We start from the raw sequence: 24,214 nt of genomic DNA on the forward strand, positions 1-24,214 counted from the left end.
TGCAAAAAAGAGGGTGGGAGGGGGGTGGGGGGCACTCGATGGGGCGGATGGAGCACCCCGCCTGGAGGAGGGCAGAAGGCGAGAGCCTCAAATACTTCATAGAGGATCCGAGCACGGGGACGCTTTACAAGAGAGGGCAGCTTTTGGGGAAGGTAAATAATTCTGTGGTTATTTTGCAATTTCCTTTCCTTTTCGCTTGGCTTAGGGATTTTGCAACCTCGGTTAAGAATTGCAACTCTAATTTTTTGGCATTTTTAGATGACGTTTGCGGGATTTTCTGCCCTCTTAGCTCGTACACAGGGATGCGTCGGGTGGAAATGGGCCTGTTGGAACAGGCGCAGACAGAGACCCCCACTTTCAAAGCGGTGTGGGGTGGCGGCAGCAAGGAAGTTTACTCTCTTTGGGGGGGATTTGCAAGAATGACGGCTCCCCGTTGGGGGAAACTGAGTCACCAGGTGAAGAGGTGAACCAAGGTCACGCAGGAAGAACTCTTGTGGAGAATCAGGCGCCTCCTTTTCCTCCCAGGTTTGAGCACAGGACCCAGGCGTCCGGGTCCTAGATCTGATCTGATCTTATCTGTTTTCTTTCCTCTGAAGCCCCTGGAACGAAACATGGGGTCCATTTCACACTTCTCACACGCGCGCGCGCGTGCGCATTTTGAATTCACGCATCTAAATCTGCAAAACCTAGTTTTTCTTAAACTGTGCGTTGTCTTATGTTCACATTTTGGGTTCCTGCGTCTTCCTTCTTCCCCACGCCGAAGGAGTTCAGGAACCATTTTTTCTAACGGAGTTTGCCCCTTTTGCAACATATGAGACATTGCGCGTTTGTCTTTGCAGCGCCCGGAGTTCTGGGTAGAGCCGCGACGAGGCGGCGCTCGGTTTTTCCGGAGCTCCGAGCCCGGGACGGGCTATTTGGGAAACTGCGGGACGGGGTTCAAAGGCGCAAAAGGCAACTATGCCCCTCCAAATCCACAGCAAGGCAATTCTGCTGTCAGGATCAGATCGGTTTTTCTCCCCAAGCACCCGGCAAGCTTCGGAGTCTCACAGAATCCTTCATCATCCAGCTTTGTTTTGCAAATGCATGATGAGAAGTGCAGTGGCTACACGTGCTTAATCCGGAGTGGGTCGATGTTTTGCATTTGGGGAGCCGGGACTGCCGCTCTGCCCCCAACAAGTCACAACACCCACCCACGCCCCCAGGACTCAGGAGTCCTGCGCGTCTGAGCCCAGAGACATCCGGATCGGGGGATTTCCCACCCGCCCCTTTCTCACTCTGGGTCTGCTCCGCTTTCTCCCGGATGGGGTCGGGCATGCCCCGCCCACTCGAGGCGCCAGCCAATGGGGAGCGGGAGAAGCAGTCTGCTTTGGTTTTTGAGCAGAAGATGCTCCTTGATCGGGGCGAATCCTTACCCGGAGACGCCAGCGGGGCTTGAACCTGGGTCTCCTCCTGCAGGCCATGCCTCTGGCGCGCTTGTTCCACGGGAGGTGGGGATGTTTAGCCTGGAGAAGAGGAGGCTGAGAGGAGACCTCTGCCTCATGGAAGAAGGAGCGAAGAAGGTGAAGGGCTCTCCTTCCTGGAAGGTTTTTAAGCAGAGGCTGGGTGGCCTGGATGCTGGAGTTGATATTCCTGCCTTGTGGGGAAGGGGGTTGGAAATAATAATAATAATAATAATAATAATAATAATAATAATAATAATAATAATAATAAATTTATTACTTATACCCCGTCCATCTGGCCAGGCCTCCCCAGCCACTCTGGGTGGCTCCCAACAGAATATTAAAAACACGATAAAACATTTAACATTAAAAACTTCCCTAAACCTTCAAATGTCTTCCAAAAGTCAGACAGTTCTTTATTTCCTTGACATCTGTCAGGGCAGGCACCACCACCAAAAAGGCCTTCAGCCTGGTTCCCTGTAACCTCACTTCTTGCAGGGAAGGAACCACCAGAAGGCCCTCGGAGCTGGACCTCAAACTATGGGTCTGAATTGATGGCCTCAGAATTTTGGGACCTCAGAGGCCATCCATCTGAGGCAGCAGGACAAGCCTGTGACCAGAGGGAAGCGGCAGCACAAACCTGGCTTTGGAGCCAGGAAATGAATCATAGAATTGTAGAGTTAGGAGGGATCCCGAGGGTCATCTAGTCCAACCCCCTGCAATACAGGATTTGCAACTAATCAAGCCTGTGTGTGTGTGTGTTTTCGGGGACACACGCTCCCCTGCCCCGGTTCCTGGCTGACCCCCACCCGCCACCCTCCTCCTTCTCTCTTTCCCCTCAGGGCGCCTTTGGGAGATGCTACAAGTTCACAGACACCTCCACCAACAAGGTCTATGCCGTGAAGGTCGTGCCTCAGTCCCGGGTCTCCAGGCTGGACAACCGAGGGAAGGTGAGCCCAGATATGATCCTAGGGTGGGGGAGCCCCTGCAAATGATTATTGTAGTTGGTGCCACTTTAGCTGGGTGCCCCTGTGGGAGGAAGACCCTTCTACCCTCTCCAATGCCATTAAGAACCCCACCTCCCTTTTTTAAATTTGCCCTCCTCCCTCCCCACCATTTTTCCTTTCATGCTGTGTCTTCTCAATTGCAAGCATCTTTTTTTTTTAGCTGGAGAGTAGGATAAAAATGGGATGCGGGTGGCGCTGTGGCCTAGGACTTGCTGATCAGAAGGTCAGCGGTTCGAATTCCCGCGACGGGCTGAGCTCCTGTTGCTCGGTCCCTGCTCCTGCCAACCTAGCAGTTCAAAAGCACGTCAACGTGCAAGTAGATAAAAAGGTACCGCTCCAGTGGGAAGGTAAACAGCGTTTCCGTGCGCTGCTCCGGTTCGCCAGAAGCAGCTTAGTCCTGCTGGCCACACGACCCGGAAGCTGTACTCCCTCGGCCTCTGAAGCGAGATGAGCACCGCAACCCCAGAGTCGGTCACGACTGGACCTAATGGTCAGGGGTCCCTTTACCTTTACCTTTAGGATAAAAATGATTTAAGGAAGGCCCTTCCTTTCCTTTCTCAATATTGGGGGACACAGACTTTTCTTTTCCTGACCCCTTTATTCCCACCCAAAGGGTGGCGTTCCTCTGCACTTGAGCATTTAAACAAGGCTTAAAATCATGCAAAGTAGAAGAAAGTGGGCAAAAGGAAGCTTTTCTTCCTCTCCTGACACTGGAATTCATGGGCAAAGCTGAAATTCCAGTAGATTAAAGAAGGCAGCACAGAGTTAAACTGTGGAACTCCCTCCCACAGGAGACACTGACGGCCACCAGCTTGGATGGATTTGAAATGAGGACTGGACAAATTCAAGGAGGAGGCGGTAGCTTTGGATGGCTACCAGCCATAATGGCTATGCTCTGTCCTGACAGTCAGAGGCTTCCGAATCCCAGTTGTTGGAAACTGCTGGAGGGGAGAGTTGCTCTTGTGCTCGGATTCTGTTTGTAGGTTTCTCATAATGGTTGGCCACTCTGAGGACAGGATGCTGGGCAAAATGGGCCATTGACCTGATCCAGCCAGCTCTTCTTACATTCTGATGGAACCTCCAGGTCCAGAGGCAGTCTATCTCGATTGCTTGGTTCTTAGGGGTATTTGGTCACTATGAGAAGAGAAGACTGGAATCGATGGGCCCCCTTTGAGTCTGATCCAGCAGTTGAGCTCTTTTTAGTTTCTTATGATTCCTCAATGAGCCTCCATGGACAAGCCAGCCTATCTTAGAACGCTGGAGTGGGAGAAGGCTGCTGCTCTCAGGTCCTGCTAGTGAGTTTCCCTTTGGGGTGTCTGGTTGGCTCCTGTGAGGGCAGGATGCTAGCTGCAATGGGCCTGATCCGCCTGCTGCAGGGCTTTTCTCAAATCTGAGAAAACCTAGCCAGATGGGTGGGGTATAAGTAATTAAATTATTATTAATTATTATTATCATCTGTGAAGCAAATGCATCTGGGGGATCTGATCTGTGATGGATGTGTGACCCTGCCATGACCCTGCCCCTCCTGATCTCAGCGCGGCTCCCTGCCTCCACTTCCTCATGACATTTTACCCAGCCAGTGGCTTAGCGTGCATTGCTGGTGTCCGGGGCACTGCCCACCTGTGCAGGGGGGAGTCCAGCCAGCTGACGTGGCCCATGGCGGGCAAATCCCCCCAATGCCCGCAGAGAGGAGTGCTGCACCAGGCCATGCCGAGGCTGCCCCTTGTCTGCCTCCCTCTGTCCTCACCATCCAAGAGAGAGTGCTGGCCAGGTGGCCCTTCGGCAAGGGGCCCGGGGACGTGAGGGCTGGCCCAGGCTGGGCTCCGGACACTTTGGCAGGCAGGGAAGGATGGGGATTCCCTTGGGAGCCAGCACCTGTTTTGCACCCCTCAAAACTGTGTGCCCAGGGCCACGACCCCCCAGTCCCCACACTACACCCTTGCCATCCTGGGACCAGAGGCTCCTTGGGGCAGGGAATATTGCAAAAAGCACCCAGTCGCATAGGATGTGAGCTAAGAGGCCGGCAGGCGCCATGCAGCCAAAGGGATCCTGCCCCAAAGAGCTTCCAGTCTAAGGTTCTGGAAAGTGGGGAGACTGCCAAAATGGGGGGGGGGCAAAGGGCAACGGTCTCTAGCAGAGGCAGAGGCCGGCGCCTTCCTTTCTCATTGCAGATTCTCCATTCGCTTTGCTCTCCTTTGTCCTTGGATGTTGTAAATATATATACTGTAGATATTGCTGAGTTTCTCGCTGACTCCAGCACCTGCACCCGTGGCTCCTCTCCTCTCTGCTGGCGCAAGGTGGGTGGGTGGGTGGGTGTCTCTGCTGGCGCTTCAGCAGGAACCTCGTGGCTTTCTCCCCCCACCCCCTGCAGGTCGAGCGCGAGATCGAGCTGCACAGCCAGCTCAAGCACAGGAATGTTGTCGGCTTCCACCGGCATTTTGCTGACCAGGAGAACATCTACATGGTCCTGGAGTACTGCAGTCGGAAGGTGAGAAAAAGAGAGCAGAGAGGGAGCTGACAGGCTGGGCCCTCAAAGGGTTTCCTTCCTTCCGCCTGCAATGGAATACAGAAAGTTGTCCAGAGAATTGCAGGGTTGCAATGCAGGAATTGGAGTTCAAGAATCCCTGGGGAAAAGTGACTCAGTTTACTCCTGTGCTTCTGACAAATGCCCAGTCTGCTGAAGTTGGCCATTGGAGCTTCTCCACAACACCACCCCTTGCTCTGAGGTCCAGCTCTGAGGGCCTTCTTGGTGGTGGCGCCCTCCCACCAGATGTCAGGGAGATAAATAACTACTCAGTTGTTAGAAGACATCTGAAGGCAGCCCTGTATCAGGATGTTTTTAATGTTTGATGTTTTATAATGTTTTCATATTCTGCTGGAAGCTGCCCAGAGTGGCTGGGGAAACCCAGCCAGATGGGCGCGGTATAAATAATAAAATTATTATTATTATTAATTATTATTTGCTCAGAAGGTGCTAAGAAGTTGGCACCCTGAAGCTTTCTTTGCTGTTCTGACCCGTCTGCCATCTCCTAGAAGAGGCTTGCAGTTGCATTGCTGCCTTGCAGCAGGTTGGACTAGATGACCTTTGGAGTTCCTTCCAACTTTACACTTCTACAGTTCTTTGCTGGCCTGGCTAAAGCCACTCCCTCCTTAACAGAATGGGGAGAGTCTGGCACCAGTATTGTCCCCGGCTGCCCACCCCATGCTTTCCCCAGCGCAAAACCAAACAGAGCTTCTGCCCCTTGAGTAAGGAATTTCACCAGGGGCCCCATCCTTTTCTGCCATCTCAGGCCACGCTCTTTCACATTGCACAAGCATTGCACAAAAGGGCAGGCAATTCAACAGATGCAGCTGTCCCCATAAGATTTCTTTTTGGGGGGGGTGCAATTCAGCCACCATGACCTGTGGGGAGTGGCACCCTTTGGGACCCTGGGATTTGGAGTGAGGCTGCTAAAACCCTGATGTTCTCTCTCTCCAGTCCCTGGCCCATATCCTGAAAGCCCGCAAGACGCTGACGGAGCCTGAGGTCCGCTTCTACCTCAAGCAAGTCATTGCTGGCCTGCAGTACCTCCACCAGCAAGGCATCATTCACCGGGACCTCAAGCTGAGTAGGTGTCTGGCGGCTGGGGGAGGGGGCCTCCAATGGACCCATGCTGGGTGTGCTGCGGTCGCACCCATGAGACCTGTATGGGGTGCTAGGGGAGGAGTCGTACCTCTGATGGGGTACCACCAGCCTCATAGCCCATGCTCCACACCACTACCAGACATCAGCTCCACCTCAATGGCTCAGAGCAACAACCACCGCCCCCCCACCAGTGCACTATCTATAGATTTTTAAGGTTCATGACGGTGTGTCATTTTAGAGGACGAAACTTAATTTTTGCAAATTTCTTCAGTGATGGGTCTTAGAAATATGCTTTGGGGCCTGAGGAATTCTGCTGTGATAGGACAACATTTAGCTTGGCAAGTTTATGTTTGATGAAGATGCACCTAAATGGCTTTTGGAAAACCAAAGAATTTTAATTTTGCCTTCTGAAAATGTTAGGTAATCAATAACAACAACAATCTATAATAATCTATAATATAACTGCAAGTACTTGGCAGTCATTTTTAATTATTTCTATGCATTTTTATGCACATTTTGCTTACCAGGCGAAATTAAACTATATTCACTTAAACAAAACATCTTTCAAATCATGTTGCAACTTTTTAGCACCTCTTGTTTTTGGAATGTGAAAGCTGAGAAATGCATGGAAGGTGTGAAGGGTCCCTTCTCTGCCTTCATCTCTGGGAGAGATCCGCTCCCTGTTTCTGCACCAGAAGAGCCAATTTGCTCTCACACCCGCCAGGCAAGGGATGGGATGCTGTTATTGGCACTGCAGCGCAGGAAGAGTTAATCACCCAGTGCCCCCAATTCGCTCTCTGTCCTGGGACCCTCCTGGGCTTTGGAGAGGGGGTTAAAAATATACACAGCAGCCCAGGATGACTCTGGTAGGGGCAGAGCGAATGCCTGCAGGGTGACCTCATGGCACTATTGCCAGGGGCGGGAGGCTCTGAGTGCGAACGCTGATCTGATTTAGCCTGCAAGGGCAGAGCAAGGATCTCTCTCACACACATCCTGAGCCTCCAGCCGACATTGTGCATTTGCAAAGAGCCCGAGGTCTTCCAGACAGCTTGCTTATCAAGAAGTCGTGCTTTTGCAAAATTTATTTTTATTTGCAAATTTAACAAGGGAAAGGTGGGAGGGGAGATGAAGACCTTTCCCGGCAGACCACAGCACCCATCCTGGTTTGCTTCTGCAGAGGTCTGCAGGGCCTCCAGACCAGACTGTCACTATTTTGGGGTAGGATTCGGTCCCATGCCCACCAGTTGAGGTCACAGGCCATTCTTGCACAAGGAAACCCATTCTTTGAAAAAGTGAACTTATTGTAACACACACTTCCCTTTTCCAATCATAGAATTATAGATTAGTAGAGTTGGAAGGGACCCTGAGGGTCATCTAGCCCAACCCCCTGCAATGCAGGAATATGCAGCTGTCCCTGACGGGGGTCGAACCTGCAACCTTGGCATTGTCGGCACCAAGCTCTCACCAACAGAGCTCTCCATGTTGTTATTATTTGTACCCCACCCATCTGACTGGGTTGCCCCAGCCGTTCTGGGCAGCTTCCAGCAGATACAAAAACATGCTAAAACCTCAAAGGTAAAAAAGGGCCCCCACTGACACCCCCCCCCCAGTTGTTGCCCAATGCAGCCTCCAAGTTTATTCTTCATTCTGTTCCTTCTTTTCTGAAAGGAGTGCACACGGCCCGGTTTGTCCTCACAAGAGCCCTGTGAGGCAGGCCAAGCTGACTGGCCTACAGGGAGTTTCATGGCTGAGTGGCGAGATCTGAACCCGGATCTCCCAGGACCCCACTGGCTCTTTTCTGGGAGCAACTGTCCGGCATTTAGTGTGGGAAAGGATGGGACTCTCTATACCTCTGAACTCTTCATGTGCTCAGGTAACTTCTTCATCACAAAGACCATGCAAGTGAAGATTGGGGACCTGGGGCTGGCGACTCGTGAGGAGCAGGCCAACCGGAGGAGAGGGTGAGTATTATGAGGTGGCTGGGCAGAGAAAGGGAGCCTTGGATTTCCTGGTGGGGTAAAGGCAGACATTAAAGCCTTGGAGTTGCAATACTTAGTTATTCCTTCCTTTGATGCATTTGCATCCCACCTTTCTTAACTCCAAGGACCTCAGGGGACCCCATGCCTGCTTCTCCCCCCCTCCCTCCGCACTTGATCCGCACAATGGCCACTGGGTAGGCCAGACTGAGGGGCAGCAACTGGTCCCCAAGCTCACCCAGTGAGATTCCTGCCTGAGGGGCAAGAGTTGAACACTGGCCTCTCCCAAGTCCTCGTCTGACACGTTTGTAGGTTTCCTCGGAAGGGAAAGCTCTTGTTCCAATGGGGATTCCTCCTGAGTGATTCTGCAGCCTCTGTTGCTGATGGGGCACAGAAGGATCCCTAATTTCTCCCAGGGTGGGGAGGAAAGCCAGCTTCCTTACACAGCGGTACCTCGGTTTAAGAACAGTCCTGTTTACGAATGATTCGGTTTACGAACTCCGCAAAACCAGAAGTAGTGTCCCAGTTTGCAAACTTTACCTCGGTCTCAGAACAGAATCCAGACGGTGGAAGGACACCGGCACGGGAGGCCTCTTTATGGAAAGCGTGCCTCAGTTTAAGAACGGTTTCGGTTTAAGAACAAACTTCCGGAATGGATTAAGTTCATAAACCGAGGTACCACTGTATATCCACCCGGATCCATCAGCTTTCCAGAGCAAGCCCTGCCCAGACCTCCACGGAGGAGGAGGAGTCTGCAGCAAATCTGATCCAGTTTTTCATCTGGTTGTGGGTTCAAATCTCCCACCTTCTTGCTGGTAGAAGCCTCATAGGCTGCAGCCCAGGGGCAGAGCAGCTGCTAGGCATGCAGAAGGTGGCAGGGTCCACAGCAGGGCTGACTGAGAGAGATGGCTGGGTCTGAAACCCTGGAGAGGCATTGCTGTCCGTCAGCGCTGGGATAGATGGAGCAATGGCTGGGCTCTGTATAAGGAGAATTCCTATACTCCTGTTTAATTCAGAACAATGCAGACTAGCATCTTGCTGGATTTGCAGCTCTAGAGCACCTGTCCTGCATGCAGAAGGGAAGCCTGGCTTCCTCGGTGTTGCTGTTGCTTCCCCCCTTCCCTAAAGGGCCTTTCCTCTCCCCACAGAGTGGTCTGTGGGACCCCCAATTACCTGGCTCCTGAAGTCATTGCCAAAAAGGGGCACTCGTTCAAGTCGGATGTCTGGGCTCTTGGCTGCATCATGTAAGTAACTCTGGTGGAAAGGAATAATAGAATCGCAGAATTGCAGGCTTGGAAGGGACCTCCCAGGGTCATCTAGTCCAACCCTCTGCAATGCAGAAATCTTTTGCTCATGGTGGGGCTCGAACCCACGACCCTGGCATTAAGTCTCCTGCTCTACCAACTGAGTTATCCTACATGCCTCTAGGTCTGTTTTTGCTTTTTTGCCTGTCATTCTCTGTTTTATGTACAAAATGAAATAAAGGATCTATGGGGTCCTCTTCTTGGCTTCTTTTTCCTCACCGCCCCCCCCAGGTACACGGCCCTCACGGGCTGCTCCCCCTTTGAGATCACCCACAAGCAGGAGATGTACCGCTGCATCCAGGAAGGGCGCTACCCCACCCCCAGCCGCCTCTCACCCAGTGCCAGGGGCCTCATTGGGAAGCTGCTGGCCCCCGATCCTGAAGCACGGCCCACCCTGGAAGAAACCCTCGCCCACGAGTTTTTCACCCAGGTGGGTGCCCAGGGGCAAAGCAGCTCCCAGACGCAGTGGCTCTGCAGGGTCTCTGACTCGGGATCTCTTCCAGCAGGCTGAGCAGAGGAACATGAGCTAAGATCCCAGTTCTCATGAGGCCGTGGGAAACTAGCTTGCACCCAAGGAGACTGCCCAGACCCTGACTGGCAGAGTCTTAGGCTCTACCCCCATGCTGCAGTTCAAAGTTGGAGTGAACTGTTTGCTAGCAATACCACCATCTGCACAGACTTGGCCTAGTGAGTAGAGCAGCTCCTTCCTGGTGGTCTCGCTGCATGAAAGTCAGTTGCTGAGATGGAAGCTCCCTGCCTCCTCTCCAGGGTCTTTCCCAAGCAATCAGTGACTAAGCCAACCTCTCCTCCACCCTTTTCATGCCTCTCCTGGTTCTGGGAGACCAGCGGGGAGGGGAGCTTCTTGCAGCAGGAGGGGGAGACCCCCATGGCTCTTCCCCTCTCTGCCTCTTGGCCTCCCTCCTCTCCTACTTCAGCTCCTGCCTCTGAGTCTGGACTTCTCTCTGCCACAAACTCTCCCTGCTCACTAAGACCTGTTACTTCTTCAGCTTTCAACACCTCCTCCTCCCCGTCTTCTCCCTCTGACCCTTCATTGCCGTCCCACCACCCCTCTCCGAGCTCTGAGCCTTCTTCCTGTGTGGAGAGAAGAAAAGGAAAAGAGGGAGAGGGAAAAAGAAGGGAAAAGGGAAAGGGCCCCATTTCCAATCCAGGTCGACATTTCTCACCCACAAGCGACTCTGCTTTCGCCTTGAGCAGCCAGGATGTTCTCCCGCATTCTGCGGCTTCCCTGTTTTGCAAGCGCGGCTTGGGAGCGTGATGGGGCTCATCCTGCTCTTCCTCTCTCGCCAGGGCTTCACCCCGACCCAGCTGCCTTCCCGCGCCTGTCATTCTGCCCCGCTCTTCGTGCTTCCCAACCCACTGAGGAAGTTCTTCCAGAAAGCGGCAAAGGTTTTCCTGCGTGGCTCCCTGTGCCAGGAGACCCGGACAGGTGAGCCTTCGCTTGCGAGGGGTGGGGTGAGGAGACCACCAGGAACTCCCCCCCAAATGGGAGACCATCCTCCACAGTCTAGCAGAGAGGGGACAGTGCTCTCCACGTACTCAGAGGCAACCTCGTTTTTCAATGGAGCCCTGGGTAAGAGGCAATGTAACAGGAGAACCGCTGGATCAGGCCCAAGGGGGCCCCTCTAGTCCAGCGTCCTGTCCCCACAGTAGCCAAATTTCCTAAAAATCTAGGAATCATGATAGACTGCCTCTAGACCTGGAGGTTCTCTCAGAAGAGCCATGGCTGCCTCCTGTGGCAGCAAGTTCCACAGTTTAATGACACACTGTATGAAGAAGGGGACAGCGCTCTCCACAGGCTCAGAGGCAACCTTGCTTTCCTCGATTAATCCTTCAGTCCCACGTAAGGGGAGAGTGAGGTGCCATGCAAAAGGGTTGCATGGAACGTGTGCGCCCCAAATATGAAACAAATTGAAATGCAAAATCTATTTCGGTTTTAAATTGGAATTACTGGGCATGACCCCATCCTCTTTCCCCTGCACGGCTGAGCCATCAGGGAGTGAGCCCCCCCAAAGGCTGCGAACCTAATGGGGCCCCTCTTCTTCCTCTCCCCCAGTGAGCCCCCCACCCCAGGAAGCGGAAGGGATGCCGCCACTTGGGATGCCTGCCAAGACCCCCAGCCTGGTAAGAAACGGCTGTGTGTGTGTCAATCAATCAGGGTCAGACTTTGGTAGTCTTTGGTAATAGGGCACCCTGTGTGAGGCCAAAATCTGGTGCCCCCAAATGGATCTTCTTGGCGTGCTTGGGAACTGCCCGTATCACGGAGACTGATCAACTGATGGATTGATTTGTGAGACTGAGCAGCCAGGAAGTCCCTGGCTAGAATCTCACTGGACTTACATGACTGGCTGGAGGCAAGACCAGGCTGCCCAGCCTCTGTTGTTTCTTCTGCAGTAAGGGGAGAGCAGCTACGGCCGCCAAGGTGAGCGAGAACATGCCCCACCCGGGGGGGGGGCAGGACAAAGGCAGCATCCATAAATAGTCTGGAAAATCATTTGATCTGAAAAACCAGAAATGGAACATAATGAAATTATAGCTCCGTTGGTTGGAGCATGGGGCAGATAACTCCAAGGCTACAGGTGCAACTCCCCATATTCCTTCATTGCTGGGGGTTGGACTAGATGGCCCTTGGGGACCCCCTTCCAACTCTACTATGATTCCTTGAGGAAAGGTAGACTATGAATGCGATGAACACAAGCACACCGCAGATACAAATCTGGTGATTCAAAATAGCACCTAGTGATGTCCAAGCGCAAACAATCTCTGAAGTTCGTAGGGGAGTGGCCCACCCTCTTCCCTCCCAGATGTCCTCAGTGGGGGCTGCAGGGGGGCTTCCCAGTCCACCTTGTTCTGTGGGCTTTACGGGCTGCTTCTTTCTTCTTGTCCTCTGGAAGGAAGTGGAAGAGGACAGCCAGAATGCCCCTGAGGACACAGCCACCTTCCCCGTCTGCTTGCTCATGAGGGGCTCCTTGAACGTCAGCCGGGAGGCGGGTGAGTGGCACCACCGAGGCCAAGAACTGGGGTGCTTGCGGCTGAGAGTCTGGTGGATCTCCTGATTGGGCAGAGCAGGAGTGAAGCAGCTCCTTTTTCCAGCCTGAGGGCCGCTTGCCAGAGACCCAAACAGACAGGATGACAGGAGGCTGTCCTCTGTTTCTGCATTGCAGGGGGTTGGGCTGGATGATCCCTGGAGTCCCCTTCCAGTTCTACCATTCTGTGGTTCCAGGGGTTATCAGAGCTGAAAGATGCAGAAAAATTGGGCCACGGAGCCAGAGGGAGGTGTGAGCTGGGAAGAAGGGGGTAGCCTGGGGAGCTTTATGGGGGTCAGTGACAAAGGCAACCCCAAACTCAGCACCCTCCTTCTGTGCTGTTCTGGGGTGGCTCCAAGAGGCCTCCAGAAAGGGAGCTGCAACATTTGAACCCCATAACCTCCAATTTGGAATTTGGGGCAGGAAGGGAGGAGAAGAGGGGTGGGGCTGGGACACACCTTCATATTCAGGCACAGCCCAGCTCAGGACAAGGCTGCAGCAGCTTCCCATCTCGGCTGTCCCATGTAGGAATGGAGCTAAGCGCTCATGAAATGGGGGGCCAGGAACCTGCAGGGTTTGGAAGGCTGTGGGGGGCAGAGGTGCGGGTGGAGAGTCTGCCCCCCCCCAGCACTGCCCCCAGCACCTGCTGCTTCTCACTCCATCTCTGTCTCTCCTCCAGCCGATGCCGAGAGGAGCATGATGGCCAAAGCGGATGAAGTTCTGCGGACCTGCCTAAAGACCATCCCCCTGGGTGAGGCTCCCTAATCGTTTGCATGCCCAGGCCCAGGAACTGGCTGTGTTCTGACCTCCCACCCCCTGTCCCTGGAAGGGACTGTCTCTGCCCGACTGTCTCTGGCCACCTTTGGGGTCACCCTCATGTCATCACGCAGCCTGGAAATGTCTGCGCAACACCTTGGAGGAGTGAGAAACTGGACCTCTTGGAAAGGAAGCTTGAGGGTCCCATCTTCAGACTTCATTTCTTCCAGTGTCAGTAAAGGAGCCCCTTATTATTCTGACCTGGGAGAGCTCGGTTGGTAGAGCTTGAGACTCTTAATCTCAGGGTTGTGGGTTCGAGCCCCACGTTGGGCGAAAGATTCCTGCATGGCAGGGGGTTGGGCTGGGTGTCCCTCAGGGTCCCTTCCGACTTTGCCATTATTGGATTCAGATCAGAAGCAGCAGTAGTGCAGCAGAATTCTTGTTATTTAAATTTGTATCCTGCCCTTCATCTGCAGATCTCAGGGTGGTCAGCTATGTTAAATTACAATATAATAACCACGGAATACATAACAAAATAAGCACAAGAAAGAACTATTTTCCCCTTGAACAACACATCAGAAGGGTACCTTGAGGGTCACGTAGTCAAACCCCCTGCAAGGGAAGAATCTCAACTTGCATCCCCCCCCACCCAATTTGAAACCACAGCTTAGCTTTGCAAATAGGCTGGCAGGGTTTTTTTTGGGGGGGGGTTGCTACACTCCTAGGAGGCTATAAAGTACAGACCCGATTTTAGAAAATGCAGGGAGGGAGAAAAAAACTAAAAGAGGGGTTTTTTTGGGGGGGGGAGTTGAGCTCCTCCCTCCACCCCCCCCCCGACCGAATGGTTCCTTCCTGCCTTCTCTCTGCAGCGGAAGAGGATCCCAAGGGGCCCCCAAGGGCTGGACCCATCCAGATGGTCACCAAGTGGGTTGACTACTCCAACAAGTACGGCTTCAGCTACCTGCTCTCGGACGGCTCCACCGGAGTGCTCCTGGCCGATGGGACCCACATCGCGCTTTGCCCGCAACGCCAGTGAGTGCCGCCCCACCCTGTTTCCTGCTCTCTCAGTGAGCGCAGAAGGGGCTGAGGAGGGCAGAGGAAAAGAACTGGCTTGAGCTGCCTGCTGGTTTCTTAAAAATCTCTCCTCCCTGCACACACACCCCCCCAGGCGCGTCTGCTACTGCCCCGAGCTCCACAAGGCCTCATCCTTCCTGCGGAGAGACGTGCCGCCTTCGCTGACCATGAAAATGGGGATTCTCCACTTCTTCAGCCGGTACATGCAGCAGCGACTCCTGGAGGTGAGCAGAGCAGGATGGGAGGCGAGCAGCCAAGAGACGAGAGCTGGTGCCCCCTGAACCCCCGTTCTTTTAAAATTGTATCCAATATAAAATAAACTGCTGTAGAGTTGGAAGGCACCCATAATTTCAGGGTTGTAGGTTCAAGCCTCATTGGGCAAAAGATTCCTGCCTGGCAGGGGGTTGGGCTACATGACCCTCAGGGGGCCTTCCATCTCTTGTTGTTGTTTAGTCATTTGGTCGTGTCTGACTCTTCGTGACCCCCTGGACCAGAGCACGCCAGGCACTCCTGTCTTCCAGTGCCTCCTGCAGTTTGGTCAAACTCATGTTAGTAGCTTCGAGAACACTGTCCCACCATCTCGTCCTCTGTCGTCTCCTTCTCCTTGTGCCCTCCATCTTTCCCAACATCAGGGTCTTTTCCAGGGAGTCTTCTATTCTCATGAGGTGGCCAAAGTATTGGAGCCTCAGCTTCAGGATCTGTCCTTCCAGTGAGCACTCAGGGCTGATTTCTTTCAGAATGGAGAGGTTTGATCTTCTTGCAGTCCATGGGACTCTCCAGAGTCTCCTCCAGCCCCAGAATTCAAAAGCATCCATTCTTTGGCGATCAGCCTTTTTTATGGTCCAGCTCTCACTTCCATACATCACTACTGGGAAACCATAGCTTTAGCTTCCATCTCTGCCATTCTACAATTTCCCCTCCTCCTTCCCCAGGGGGGTCACCAGCAGGCAAGTCCCACCACCTCGCTGGACAACCTCTGCCTCCTGCACTTTGCAAAGTCCCAGGAGGCACTTTTGATGCTCTTCAGCGACGGGACCCTGCAGGTAAGTGGGGAGGAGGGGTCTCCATCTTACGCTTTTTCTTTCCCACCAAGTTGTTTTCCACACACCCCTCACTTCCTCCCCTTTCTGACCCCCATTCCCAGGTCAACTTCTACCACGACCGCACCAAGCTTGTGCTGAGCCCCACGTCAGCTGGGGGGTACCTCCTGACTTTCGTCGACCGGCAGCGCCAGAGCAGGACCTTCCCGCTGGAGACGCTGGTCCTGCGAGGTTGGACGATCCCCTTGCGAGAGCGCCTCAGCTATGCCCTGAGCATGCTGCACTGCCTGTAGCAGACCCCTCCCAGCACCCCCCTTTCCCTGAGCCCACTTACACTCCCTGCCCTGTCACTCACAGGCTGCTGGCCAGATCCTGCTCTGCCCCCCATGTGGGGTTGGGGCCAGGTGGTGGTGGTGGGCTCTGTGCAAGGGTTGGAAATCCAGGCAGGATCCTTGTGTCTTGTAAGGAGCAGCCTAGGAGCAAGCAGGTGGTGAGGGCAGCAGAGACGGCAGATTGGGTTGCGGGTTCGAATCTCATGTTGGGTGGGATATTCCTGCATTGCAGGGCATTGGGCTGGATGACTCTTGGGGTCCCTTCCAACTCTAGAACTCTATGAGGATAAGAAGCAAGTGGTACAGAAAGGGGGCAGCTGTGGGTCCCGGTGGGGTTGGACAGCCAGTGGTTGGGAGCTGGGGGGTTTGGGGTGGGGCTTCCCACACATTGCTGTGCTGGTTGTGGGGGCTGGAGGGTGGTGGTTCTGCGGAGCTGGTGAGGAGGAAAAAGTAAGGGGACCCCCAAGACAAGGGAAGGGAAGGAGGGTCTCTGGTGGCTGGAGGGGTTTGATCTGTGGGGTGCAAGCTGAGTATGGGAGAAATGGGGGGAGGGTGGTTAGTGGGCAGAGCAGGATTCTTGCCCATGGCCGACCTCAGGCAAGCAGCGGTGATGACGACTGTGGCGAGTGCTAAGCTGTTCCCTGTCCTGATACAGCAGCTCCCTCCCAAATTCCTGTTTTTAATTAAAGCAATGTGACTCAGACCATGTGACTCAGGATTCTTTCTCCTGTTTTGTCCCCCCAACAACCCTATGAGGTAGGTGAAGCTGAGAGCCAGCGACTGGCCCCCAAGGTGGGGCTACACAACTGAGTTGGGATTTGAACCCAGGTCTCTCCCAGGTCCACTGCCTCTCATTCCATATTGTCTACACCACCCAGCAGAGATGGCTCAAAAGGACCGGCCAACAAGCTGCCACTTGGCTATGATAGCTCAGTCAGGAGACTTAATCTCAGGCTTGCAGGTTTGAGCCCCACATTGGGCAAATGGTTCCTGCATTGCAGGGGGTTGGACTAGATGACCATTGGGGTCCCTTCCAAATCTATCATTCTATGGTTCTCTGAACATTTGCTTTCGGGCAAAGCAAGATTCTAGTCCTGTTTTGAAGACAAACTTGTATTTATTACCAAAGATCTACTAAGATTCAAGTCCTCAGCGTTCTGACTTAAAGGGCGGATTTCCAGACATCCCATAATCTCAAAAGTACAGACCAATGGGGGGGGAACGCCCCATTGGCTTCCTCTGGGAGGTGGCAAACCCATCCTTGCGGGGCGGATTCTTCCTCCTCGGCAGAGAAGTGGGGCCCTCTCTGGCTGTTGGCTCTATAGGGTGATGCTGCGCACCCTCTGTGGGAAAAAGTCACTCCGCCAAGGTCACCTGCCCCCCCCCTGCAGATTAAACCCCCAGGAGCGACAAGGTCCTTGGGACAAGCATGTCACCACCTCCTGGGGAAACACAGCGCAGGAATGCGACTGCTGTGGGGCACGGCTTGGTCGGGATCTCTCTGGGGGTTTCAGAGGAGCAACAGTCCACCCCGGGACCTGCATGCAAAGCCAGGTGCTTGTCCACCAAGCTTGTCTTTGGAAATAAAGATTTTGGTCCTTATGGTCTTAACACAAAGCTGTGGAGTCGGGTTCCACATTGTCTGCACAGGCCAGCAGCAGCTGTCCAGGCTTTCAGGCAAGGAGATGTCAGGAATCAAACCCAAGACCTTCTGCTTCTACCCCAGGGAGACACGTCCTGCTCAAGCCCTTGTCTCCAGGCTGCATTTCCACCAGCCGCCTCCCCCCTGTAACTGCAGCCGCCCCCCCCCCGACTTGCCCCTTGCCCTCCACTCTGTGTGGAGCTTGGAACCTGCAGCTACCCAGCCGTGATGGCTGCACTCACCCTCCCCTCTTGGAGACAGCAAATGCTTCTGAATGAGACCAGGATGGGATAGTAGAGCCTCCAAGCCCAGGGGCAGTCTAACACTGAATACTAGACAATGGAAAACAAGCACTGGGCAGGTCCTGCTTGGTGGCTTACTCGATGGGCCCCCTTTGACCATATTGTCTTCTATGGACCCTCCAGCTCCAGAGGCAGTCTCTCACTCAATTCCTAGGTGCTTAGATGTCACTGCAAAGGCCACTGCAGAGAGCCTCTTTGGCCTGATCCCACAACCAGGCTCTGCTTATGGAACCTCCAGGCCCACAGGCAGTCCATCAGGATCCCAAGGTTCCCTGTGAGGACAGGGCCCTGGGCTCTGTGCACCCAACAGGCTCAGACACGCGGCCCATGCCTTCCCTTCCCAGATAGTAAACTTTGCTAAATGTGTTCTGAGTTTACAGCTGCCCTGAAATAAGTACGACCAGACACAGTGGGACGTTGAACATTCTCTGGGTTAAAAAGGAGGCCAGAGACCCTGTCCCTCGTCCCCCATCCCACCAGTCTTGGCTGCTGGATCTGTGGCAACAGATGTTGGCCGGGGGGGCTGGTGTGGGGCTTGGTGCCTCCTGGGCTGGCACATACGGGGCAAGGGCCTCCACGTCCCCTGGTGAGATGCACCTGATTCACTCCTGGACCTGCAATTCCATAGAAACAGCACTGTAGAGTTGGGAGGGTCCCCCAAGGGTCATCCAGTCCAACCCCGTGATGCAGTGCTTTCAATGCATTCTCTATGCATACAGAGCAGGTGGCCAAGCTGCCCCTGCACCACCCTGTGAACTCCTGCCTGAGTGCAGTTAATTTGGTCCTGCTATTTAAGCCAGAGAAAGGAGCAGACACAATCATTTGGGCTCAAGGCAGGGAGAGAAGAGAGATGCAGCAAAGCCCCCTCCCCAAGGCCTGCGAAATCATAGAATGGAAGGGACCCCTGAGGGTCATCCAGCCCAACCCTCTGCAATGCAGGAATCTTTTGCCCAACATGGGGCTCGAACCCACGACCCTGAGATTAAGGACCCATCTAGCCCAGCACCCTGTTCCCACAAGGTCCACACAGACGCCAGCTTTCCATTGCAGAAGGTCGCCAGTTCAATTCTTGACAGCAGCCCCAGAAAGAAGGGTGAGGGCTTTTTACAATTTCTGGCCTGCTCCTTCACTGCAAGAGGTAGCCCAGGACAGAACGACAGCTCTGTTGGTGGGAGCCTGGTGCTGACAAGGCCACGGTGGCCGGTTCAATCCCCACAGGGGACAGCTGCATATTCCTGCCTTGCAGGGAGTTGGACTAGATGGCCCTCGGGGTCCCTTCCAACTCTACGATTCTGTGATGCCAATGTGTGTGGTGAGCTCAAATGTGCCAGAAGCTTCCTGATGCAGAGGATGTCCTGATTTTTATAGGAGAAATGCTGGAGGGGCTGATGGAATCAAGGGACCCTCACCCAAAATAAAATAATTTGGTGTTTTAAGAGGCCAAGATGCCAAAAAGGAGCTGCAGGGCATGGCAACATTGCGCGGACAATCTCTCTCCCCCCCCCCCGGCTTCAATCCTGTGCCCTAATAAGGTAACACTTGTTTTGGACCCGATATGGACCCCCCACCCGCTTGCCAGCACCCCCCACTCTTCCATCTCCAGGGGTCCAGGCATGAAATGTAAGCCGGGAGATGATTGCAAGGCCCCCCAAGGAGAGCAGCATGCGGAGACCCACGGGCCAAAAATAGTGGGGGTTTGGGGGGGGTATGCTAGGAGTGGAAGCGCAGAGATTTGGCCAAGATGCTAGGAAGGGCAAGGCGTCCAGAGGCAGGCGAGGCAGACGAGGAGGCCGGCAGCCCAGGAATCTGACCCCCACCCCAGGGACAAATTTAGCCCCGTCTGCGTGCCCAGAATAAGGCGCCCTGGGCCCACTCCAGCGCACAGTGGTGCTCCAGCCACAAACCTAATCCTTCCCCCTGTGTGCACGAAGAAACACCCCTCTGGCTTTTAATAAACACTGTTTGTAAATGGAGCCTGGCCTAAAATTAACGCCGACCTCCTCCCCTCCTCAGAGATCTGGATCTTTGCAGACAAAAGATGCACAGCACACACACACACACACCAGATGTCTCTGGAGCGCATGAAGTGCCCGGGCTGCCCCCTAAAGGGCAGTGGTGGGCATTGCAGCTGGCACTGCTGGAGCCAAGACACCTACACTGCAGCAAATTGGGCTGGATGACACTCGGGGTCCCCCTCAGCACCACGCTTCTATGAAAAGGGCACAGTGCTCTGTGCATGGGGATCAGGCCTATTGCAAGGAAGTACAAGAGGGGAACTCGGACAATCTGGGGGTTTAGAGGCTCCCCTCTTTCTTCCTTCTCTCTCTTTCTTCTCCCTTACACACACACAAACACTCTCCACAGAATCACACCCAAGACAACATGGTCTAGCACCGGGGGCCCACCAGGTGGCGCGTTGGAAGATGGCCGACAATAACATCTCTCTGACCCATACAAGGTAATTAAGGGGCTGCTATGGGAAGTATGCAGCCTTCCTACCCCCCCAGGAGGTGGGGGGCCCTGTCTTGCCAGCGGTGTTCACAATGCACCCCCTGATCCGAGAGATGGGGGTGCTGAACACCTGGCACAGGCCCTCGGTGAAGTCAGATCTTCCTGACGCCGATTCCAATTAGCGCATGCTGGTTGCTTCAGCTCGGAATTGTAATTGGAAACATACGATTGGAAATGAAGCTGAAGCACATACATCAAGTAATGTTTGAGAGATAAGACTGCTGATTAATGGATCTCTGTGACCAGGAGTGACGGATGGATAAGTAAATCTTCTGATGAATTACCACTAGGAGACTGTATGTTTGGAACGAAGGGGGGGGTGGAGGAAAAAACTCTTTTTTTCTTTGCACGATGTGATATTAATAACCCTCCACCCCAGAAAGAATTAAGATCGTCGCGTTTTACTAATCATAAGCAGGATCTTAAGACTGTGTGGGATGGATTACAACAGGAGAGAAGATTGGTGAACGGTGAGAAAGAGGAAATTTTTTATGACGCAGTTAAAAATGGCGTCTCGCCAAGACAGGCTTGCCGGAGAAAGAAGGACAGGGGGAGGAGAATCAGGATCGTTCGAAAGAGAAGGAATGTTGGAATGCAAGTTTGACCTGACAGAGCCCCCCTGTTTTATTTGATTTATTTGGCTAGCCTGAGGAAAAATAAAGGACAGGCCGAAGATTAATTTTGTTTATGGAAGCGTTGAACAGTGGCTGTCCCGGAGCGATATGGTCTTTGAAGAGCACAAAACCCACACAGAGACGCCAGTTTTCAATCTGCTTGTGAAAATCATCAGAGATCGCAAAGAAAGGAATATATGATAACAACAAGAGAAAGTAAGTAATAAAGGGCTATCCGGATCGAACTGGATAGAACTGTCTAATTAAAGCAGTAAAATAAGTGATGCCTGGAGTTATCCGGAATTTTGGACTCGTGCGGAGCTTGATGTATGGGTACCCTCAACAAAATTAAAAATTTGGCTGTATAATTTGGAACTAATGTGATTTGAATAATGTGATGTGCTTGGCCTGTTAATAAAAATTATTTAAAAAACCACAACATGGCCTAGCACCTTTGTAAGCTGCCTTCTCCCCTCCATCAAGAATGCCAAGTCCAGCCCCAAACGAAAATCTCAAAAACCCTTTATTGGCCGTCCAACCTCAGCCCCGGCTGCTGCTGCTAAGAAGACGAGCTGCGTCCACAGGACCCTTTTTCCTTCCGCCAGGAGAGAACTCGATCTGCAATCCATGTTAGACGGATATGAAAACAGGGGGCCCAGACAGCTGCTGCATGGAGTGGCTGGCCGGGCCAAGGCAGAGATTGGTGGGGGGGTCCCCTTCAGGATCTCAATTGAGACCAGATCTCTGCACCGCGATGGCTTCCGTCCTGCCTTAAAAACCGTAAGCGTCTTTTGATTTGATAGACGGCCGCTTCCTGAGAGGCGATGATTGCCCTCCTTTGGAGAAGAGGGGCCATTTTGTGCTGCACAAAACCCCACGGGGTGATGTCAACTGGGGTTTGCTCCCTGCCCCCCCCCCAAATACCCAGCATTGAGAACAGCCTCAAATGAATGGTTGTGCAAACTGCATCAAACCTGCACTGCTAAATTGATACACAGAGCTAAGATTTGGGGCTTAAGATCGATTCCGAAGGGTGTCAAAGCAAGAATAGGAATAATTTTAGCCCCATGGAAATCAGAGAAATGGAGGGAAGGAAAGAGGAGCCCCCCCCCCCTGCAATAATGTATGCAGCCTTCCATCAGACGCTGTGCGCTGCGGCTGGAGCTCTCAGGAGGCAGCAAACCCAGGGGGCGCCTCTGCGAGTGAGTGTCCCCCGCAGGAAAATTGAGGAGAAGGGGCTGCAGCAGAAGACACAGGGCAGGGCAGCACCTTCCTGTCTTGCCTTCAGCAACTCTGCTTTACACTTCTACAAGAGCCCTGGATCTGACTGATCTAGGCCAGGGATCCACTTGCAAGCGGCAGAAAGCCCGGAGCCTGACTGCAAGCGGCAACAAACTCCAGCCCCCACCCAAGGGCAGGAAAGAATCAGAGCTCCAAACCAATCGTTAAAAGCACAATCCTTTTCCTTGCAAACTATATTTCCTCGGGGGGGGGGGGCAAAGGAGTCAGATGGGTTTAGAGAAATTTTGTTTGTTGGGGCTCTGGGGGTGGGCCAAGGAGGGAATCAGGAAGCCGAGAGACCCCTTCCCTCCAGAACCAGGAGGACCCCCCCCACTCCCAAGGCTATTTCTACAAGCAGGCCGCCGCCAGGCAGGACTTGCAAGTGCCCCCCAGCCGGGAAGCGGGCAGGGGGAGGTCTCAGCAGGACGAGGGGGGGCTGGTGGGGTCGGCGGCAAGACCCTTGCTGGCCAGGAAGGCATCCTGCCTGGGATTCCGGCCAAGGAAGCGGAGCAGCATGTCGGAGGCATCGAGGGAGCCGCCAGGACGCAGGATGCAGTTCCGGTAGTCCATGCCCACCTAGAAAGGAGCCAGAGAGAAGCCGGGTCAAAATCAGAGACTCAAGAGTTGGAAGGGGGCCCCCAGGGGTCATCCAGCCCAACCCCCAGCAATGCAGGAATCTCAGCTCAGCCGGCCACTGAAACACTTCCAGGGAAGGAGAGTCCAGAAGCTCCTGAGAAGCCATGCAATAAGCTGCCACTTCCGGGATCATGCAGTGGGAAAAGCAGCGGGTGCCGAGGCTCTGCCCTCTCCGGCATAAAAGTGTTTGCACACTGCTGATTTCTCCCCCCCCCCCACTTTTCTACTCTTTTTATTTCTTTCTGCCCCACTTTTTATGCTTTGTACCTAGGGGGAAAGATATTGTTTTGTATTTTTCTCTACTAACCTTAATAAAATTTATTTATATAAACTTCCCTGTTCAGAGAAGTTTTTAATGTGTGACATCTTAGTGTCTTTTTTGTCTTTGTGGAAGCCGCTCAGAGTGGCTGGGGAAACCCAGCCAGATGGGCTGGGTACAAATAATAAATTATTATCATTATTTTGTTGTTGTTGTTGTTGTTGTTATACATAAAAATGCATAAGGCTGTTTCATAAAACTTCATAAAGTTAAACATGGTTGCCCATTCAACCACTGTTAACTATAATAGTCCTGGTGGAATAGAAGGGTTTTCACTTTGATCCCCAGTGGCAGGGAGTTCCCCGGGACCCAGTGCTTGGCGAAGGCCATTCCATGCTCTTGGCTGGCTGGTGAGCAACACAGGCAGCTCTGGTTGGCTATGCACAAGCAGCAGAGGCTTTAAGGACGAGAGGCGATGGGAACAGAGGTCTCCCTGCCTACCTTGTGGTTCATGACGCCTTCTTTCTTGAAGCGGGTGTAGAACATGTCCATGGAGTAGACCTCGCTCCAGAGGTAGCCGTAGTACTGGGCATCGTAGCCCCCTGCCAGGTGGCCAAACGTCGCCGGCATGTTCGTACCTTGCAAGGGGCAATGCAGGGAGAAGGTTAGGAGAGCCTTGGGGGACCCTTCCCTTAGACACAGAATTGTCGGGTTGGAAGGGACCCCCAAGGGCCATCTAGTCCAACCAATAGTCTGCGTGGAGCATTGCATCTCCATGGGAAACAGCCCAAATCCCACCACAGAATCTCCCTGGAAGAGAAAATATAATAGAGAAAAGGAGGTCTCGGTGGAGAGGTCAGTGAGGACTAGAACCTACAGGTGCTTCTTCTATGGTTTGGCATTCCTTTGTGACACATACTCTGACTACGTGGATGGTCTTCCTTCACTGGGACTCGGCTGTTTTCACGCTCGTGCAACGAAACTTGCCCTACGTGCAACGAAACTTGCAACTTGATATAATAATAGAACTTTGACCAAAAGGAAACATTGGAATGGCAAAAGAAAAAAAAGTCAAGGAAGACTAAAACAAGTAAAAACAAAAGATTGCCACCCAAGACCAAAGAGGAGGATAGCATCAGGCCCCATTGGCATTAAGAGGGCAGGTGAAACCTTTCAAAGCGGCACGGAATCTGACCAGATTTCTAAAATGCACTGTTCTTGACCAGATTTAGCTGTTCCTCTGCCCGCTACCTGGGGTTGCAGGGACGCCCAGGATCTTGTCACACTGCCGGGCGTACTCCTCCGCAGGGTCGGCGTCCATCTGCGTGTGCAAAGCCTGGTCGACCTTGGCCAGGACGATCTGCCGCAGGTT

General features: G+C 53.3%; 2 protein-coding genes across 4 annotated transcripts in view; one reads left to right on the plus strand and one right to left on the minus strand.

The window, feature by feature from the left end:
• Window positions 1-22,070, plus strand: LOC114588658 (serine/threonine-protein kinase PLK2-like). 3 transcript variants are annotated; one of them, XM_028713606.2, is made up of 17 exons: window positions 1-152; window positions 2,282-2,389; window positions 4,818-4,934; window positions 5,925-6,054; window positions 7,945-8,032; window positions 9,196-9,291; window positions 9,583-9,781; window positions 10,660-10,798; window positions 11,426-11,493; window positions 12,264-12,360; window positions 13,075-13,146; window positions 14,021-14,183; window positions 14,320-14,449; window positions 15,158-15,268; window positions 15,370-15,496; window positions 19,906-19,999; window positions 20,698-22,070. In XM_028713606.2, the coding sequence occupies exons 1-17, from the start codon at window positions 39-41 to the stop codon at window positions 20,729-20,731; spliced, it is 1,887 nt and encodes a 628-aa protein (XP_028569439.2). In that variant the 5' UTR covers window positions 1-38; the 3' UTR covers window positions 20,732-22,070. The 3 variants fall into 3 exon arrangements, with proteins under 3 accessions (XP_028569439.2, XP_077778060.1, XP_028569438.2); XM_077921934.1 differs by lacking the exon at window positions 1-152 and adding an exon at window positions 1,427-1,559; XM_028713605.2 differs by lacking the exons at window positions 1-152; window positions 19,906-19,999; window positions 20,698-22,070 and adding an exon at window positions 1,433-1,559 and having other exon boundaries at window positions 15,370-16,300.
• The window catches only part of THOP1 (thimet oligopeptidase 1), an 18,203-nt gene continuing 15,160 nt past the window's right edge, over window positions 21,172-24,214 (minus strand). Inside the window, exons 11-13 of the mRNA XM_077921936.1 lie at window positions 24,094-24,214; window positions 23,344-23,480; window positions 21,172-22,523 (exon numbers count right to left, since the gene is read on the minus strand). The exon at window positions 24,094-24,214 is cut by the window's right edge and continues 7 nt beyond it. Of these exons, the coding sequence (XP_077778062.1) occupies window positions 22,365-22,523; window positions 23,344-23,480; window positions 24,094-24,214 (417 nt within the window). The 3' untranslated portion in view covers window positions 21,172-22,364. The remainder of the gene's footprint in view (window positions 22,524-23,343; window positions 23,481-24,093) is intronic.

This window comes from Podarcis muralis, chromosome 18 (genome assembly GCF_964188315.1).
Source record: "Podarcis muralis chromosome 18, rPodMur119.hap1.1, whole genome shotgun sequence".
Lineage (NCBI taxonomy): Eukaryota > Metazoa > Chordata > Lepidosauria > Squamata > Lacertidae > Podarcis > Podarcis muralis.

Coding starts and splice junctions, on each gene's coding strand:
- LOC114588658 (XM_028713606.2), top strand. CDS start 39: ATGGGGCGGATGGAGCACCCCGCCTGGAGGAGGGCAGAAGGCGAGAGC. Junction 4,935..5,924: donor TGGAGTACTGCAGTCGGAAG/GTGAGAAAAAGA, acceptor CTCTCTCTCCAG/TCCCTGGCCCATATCCTGAA. Junction 11,494..12,263: donor CTGCCAAGACCCCCAGCCTG/GTAAGAAACGGC, acceptor GTCCTCTGGAAG/GAAGTGGAAGAGGACAGCCA.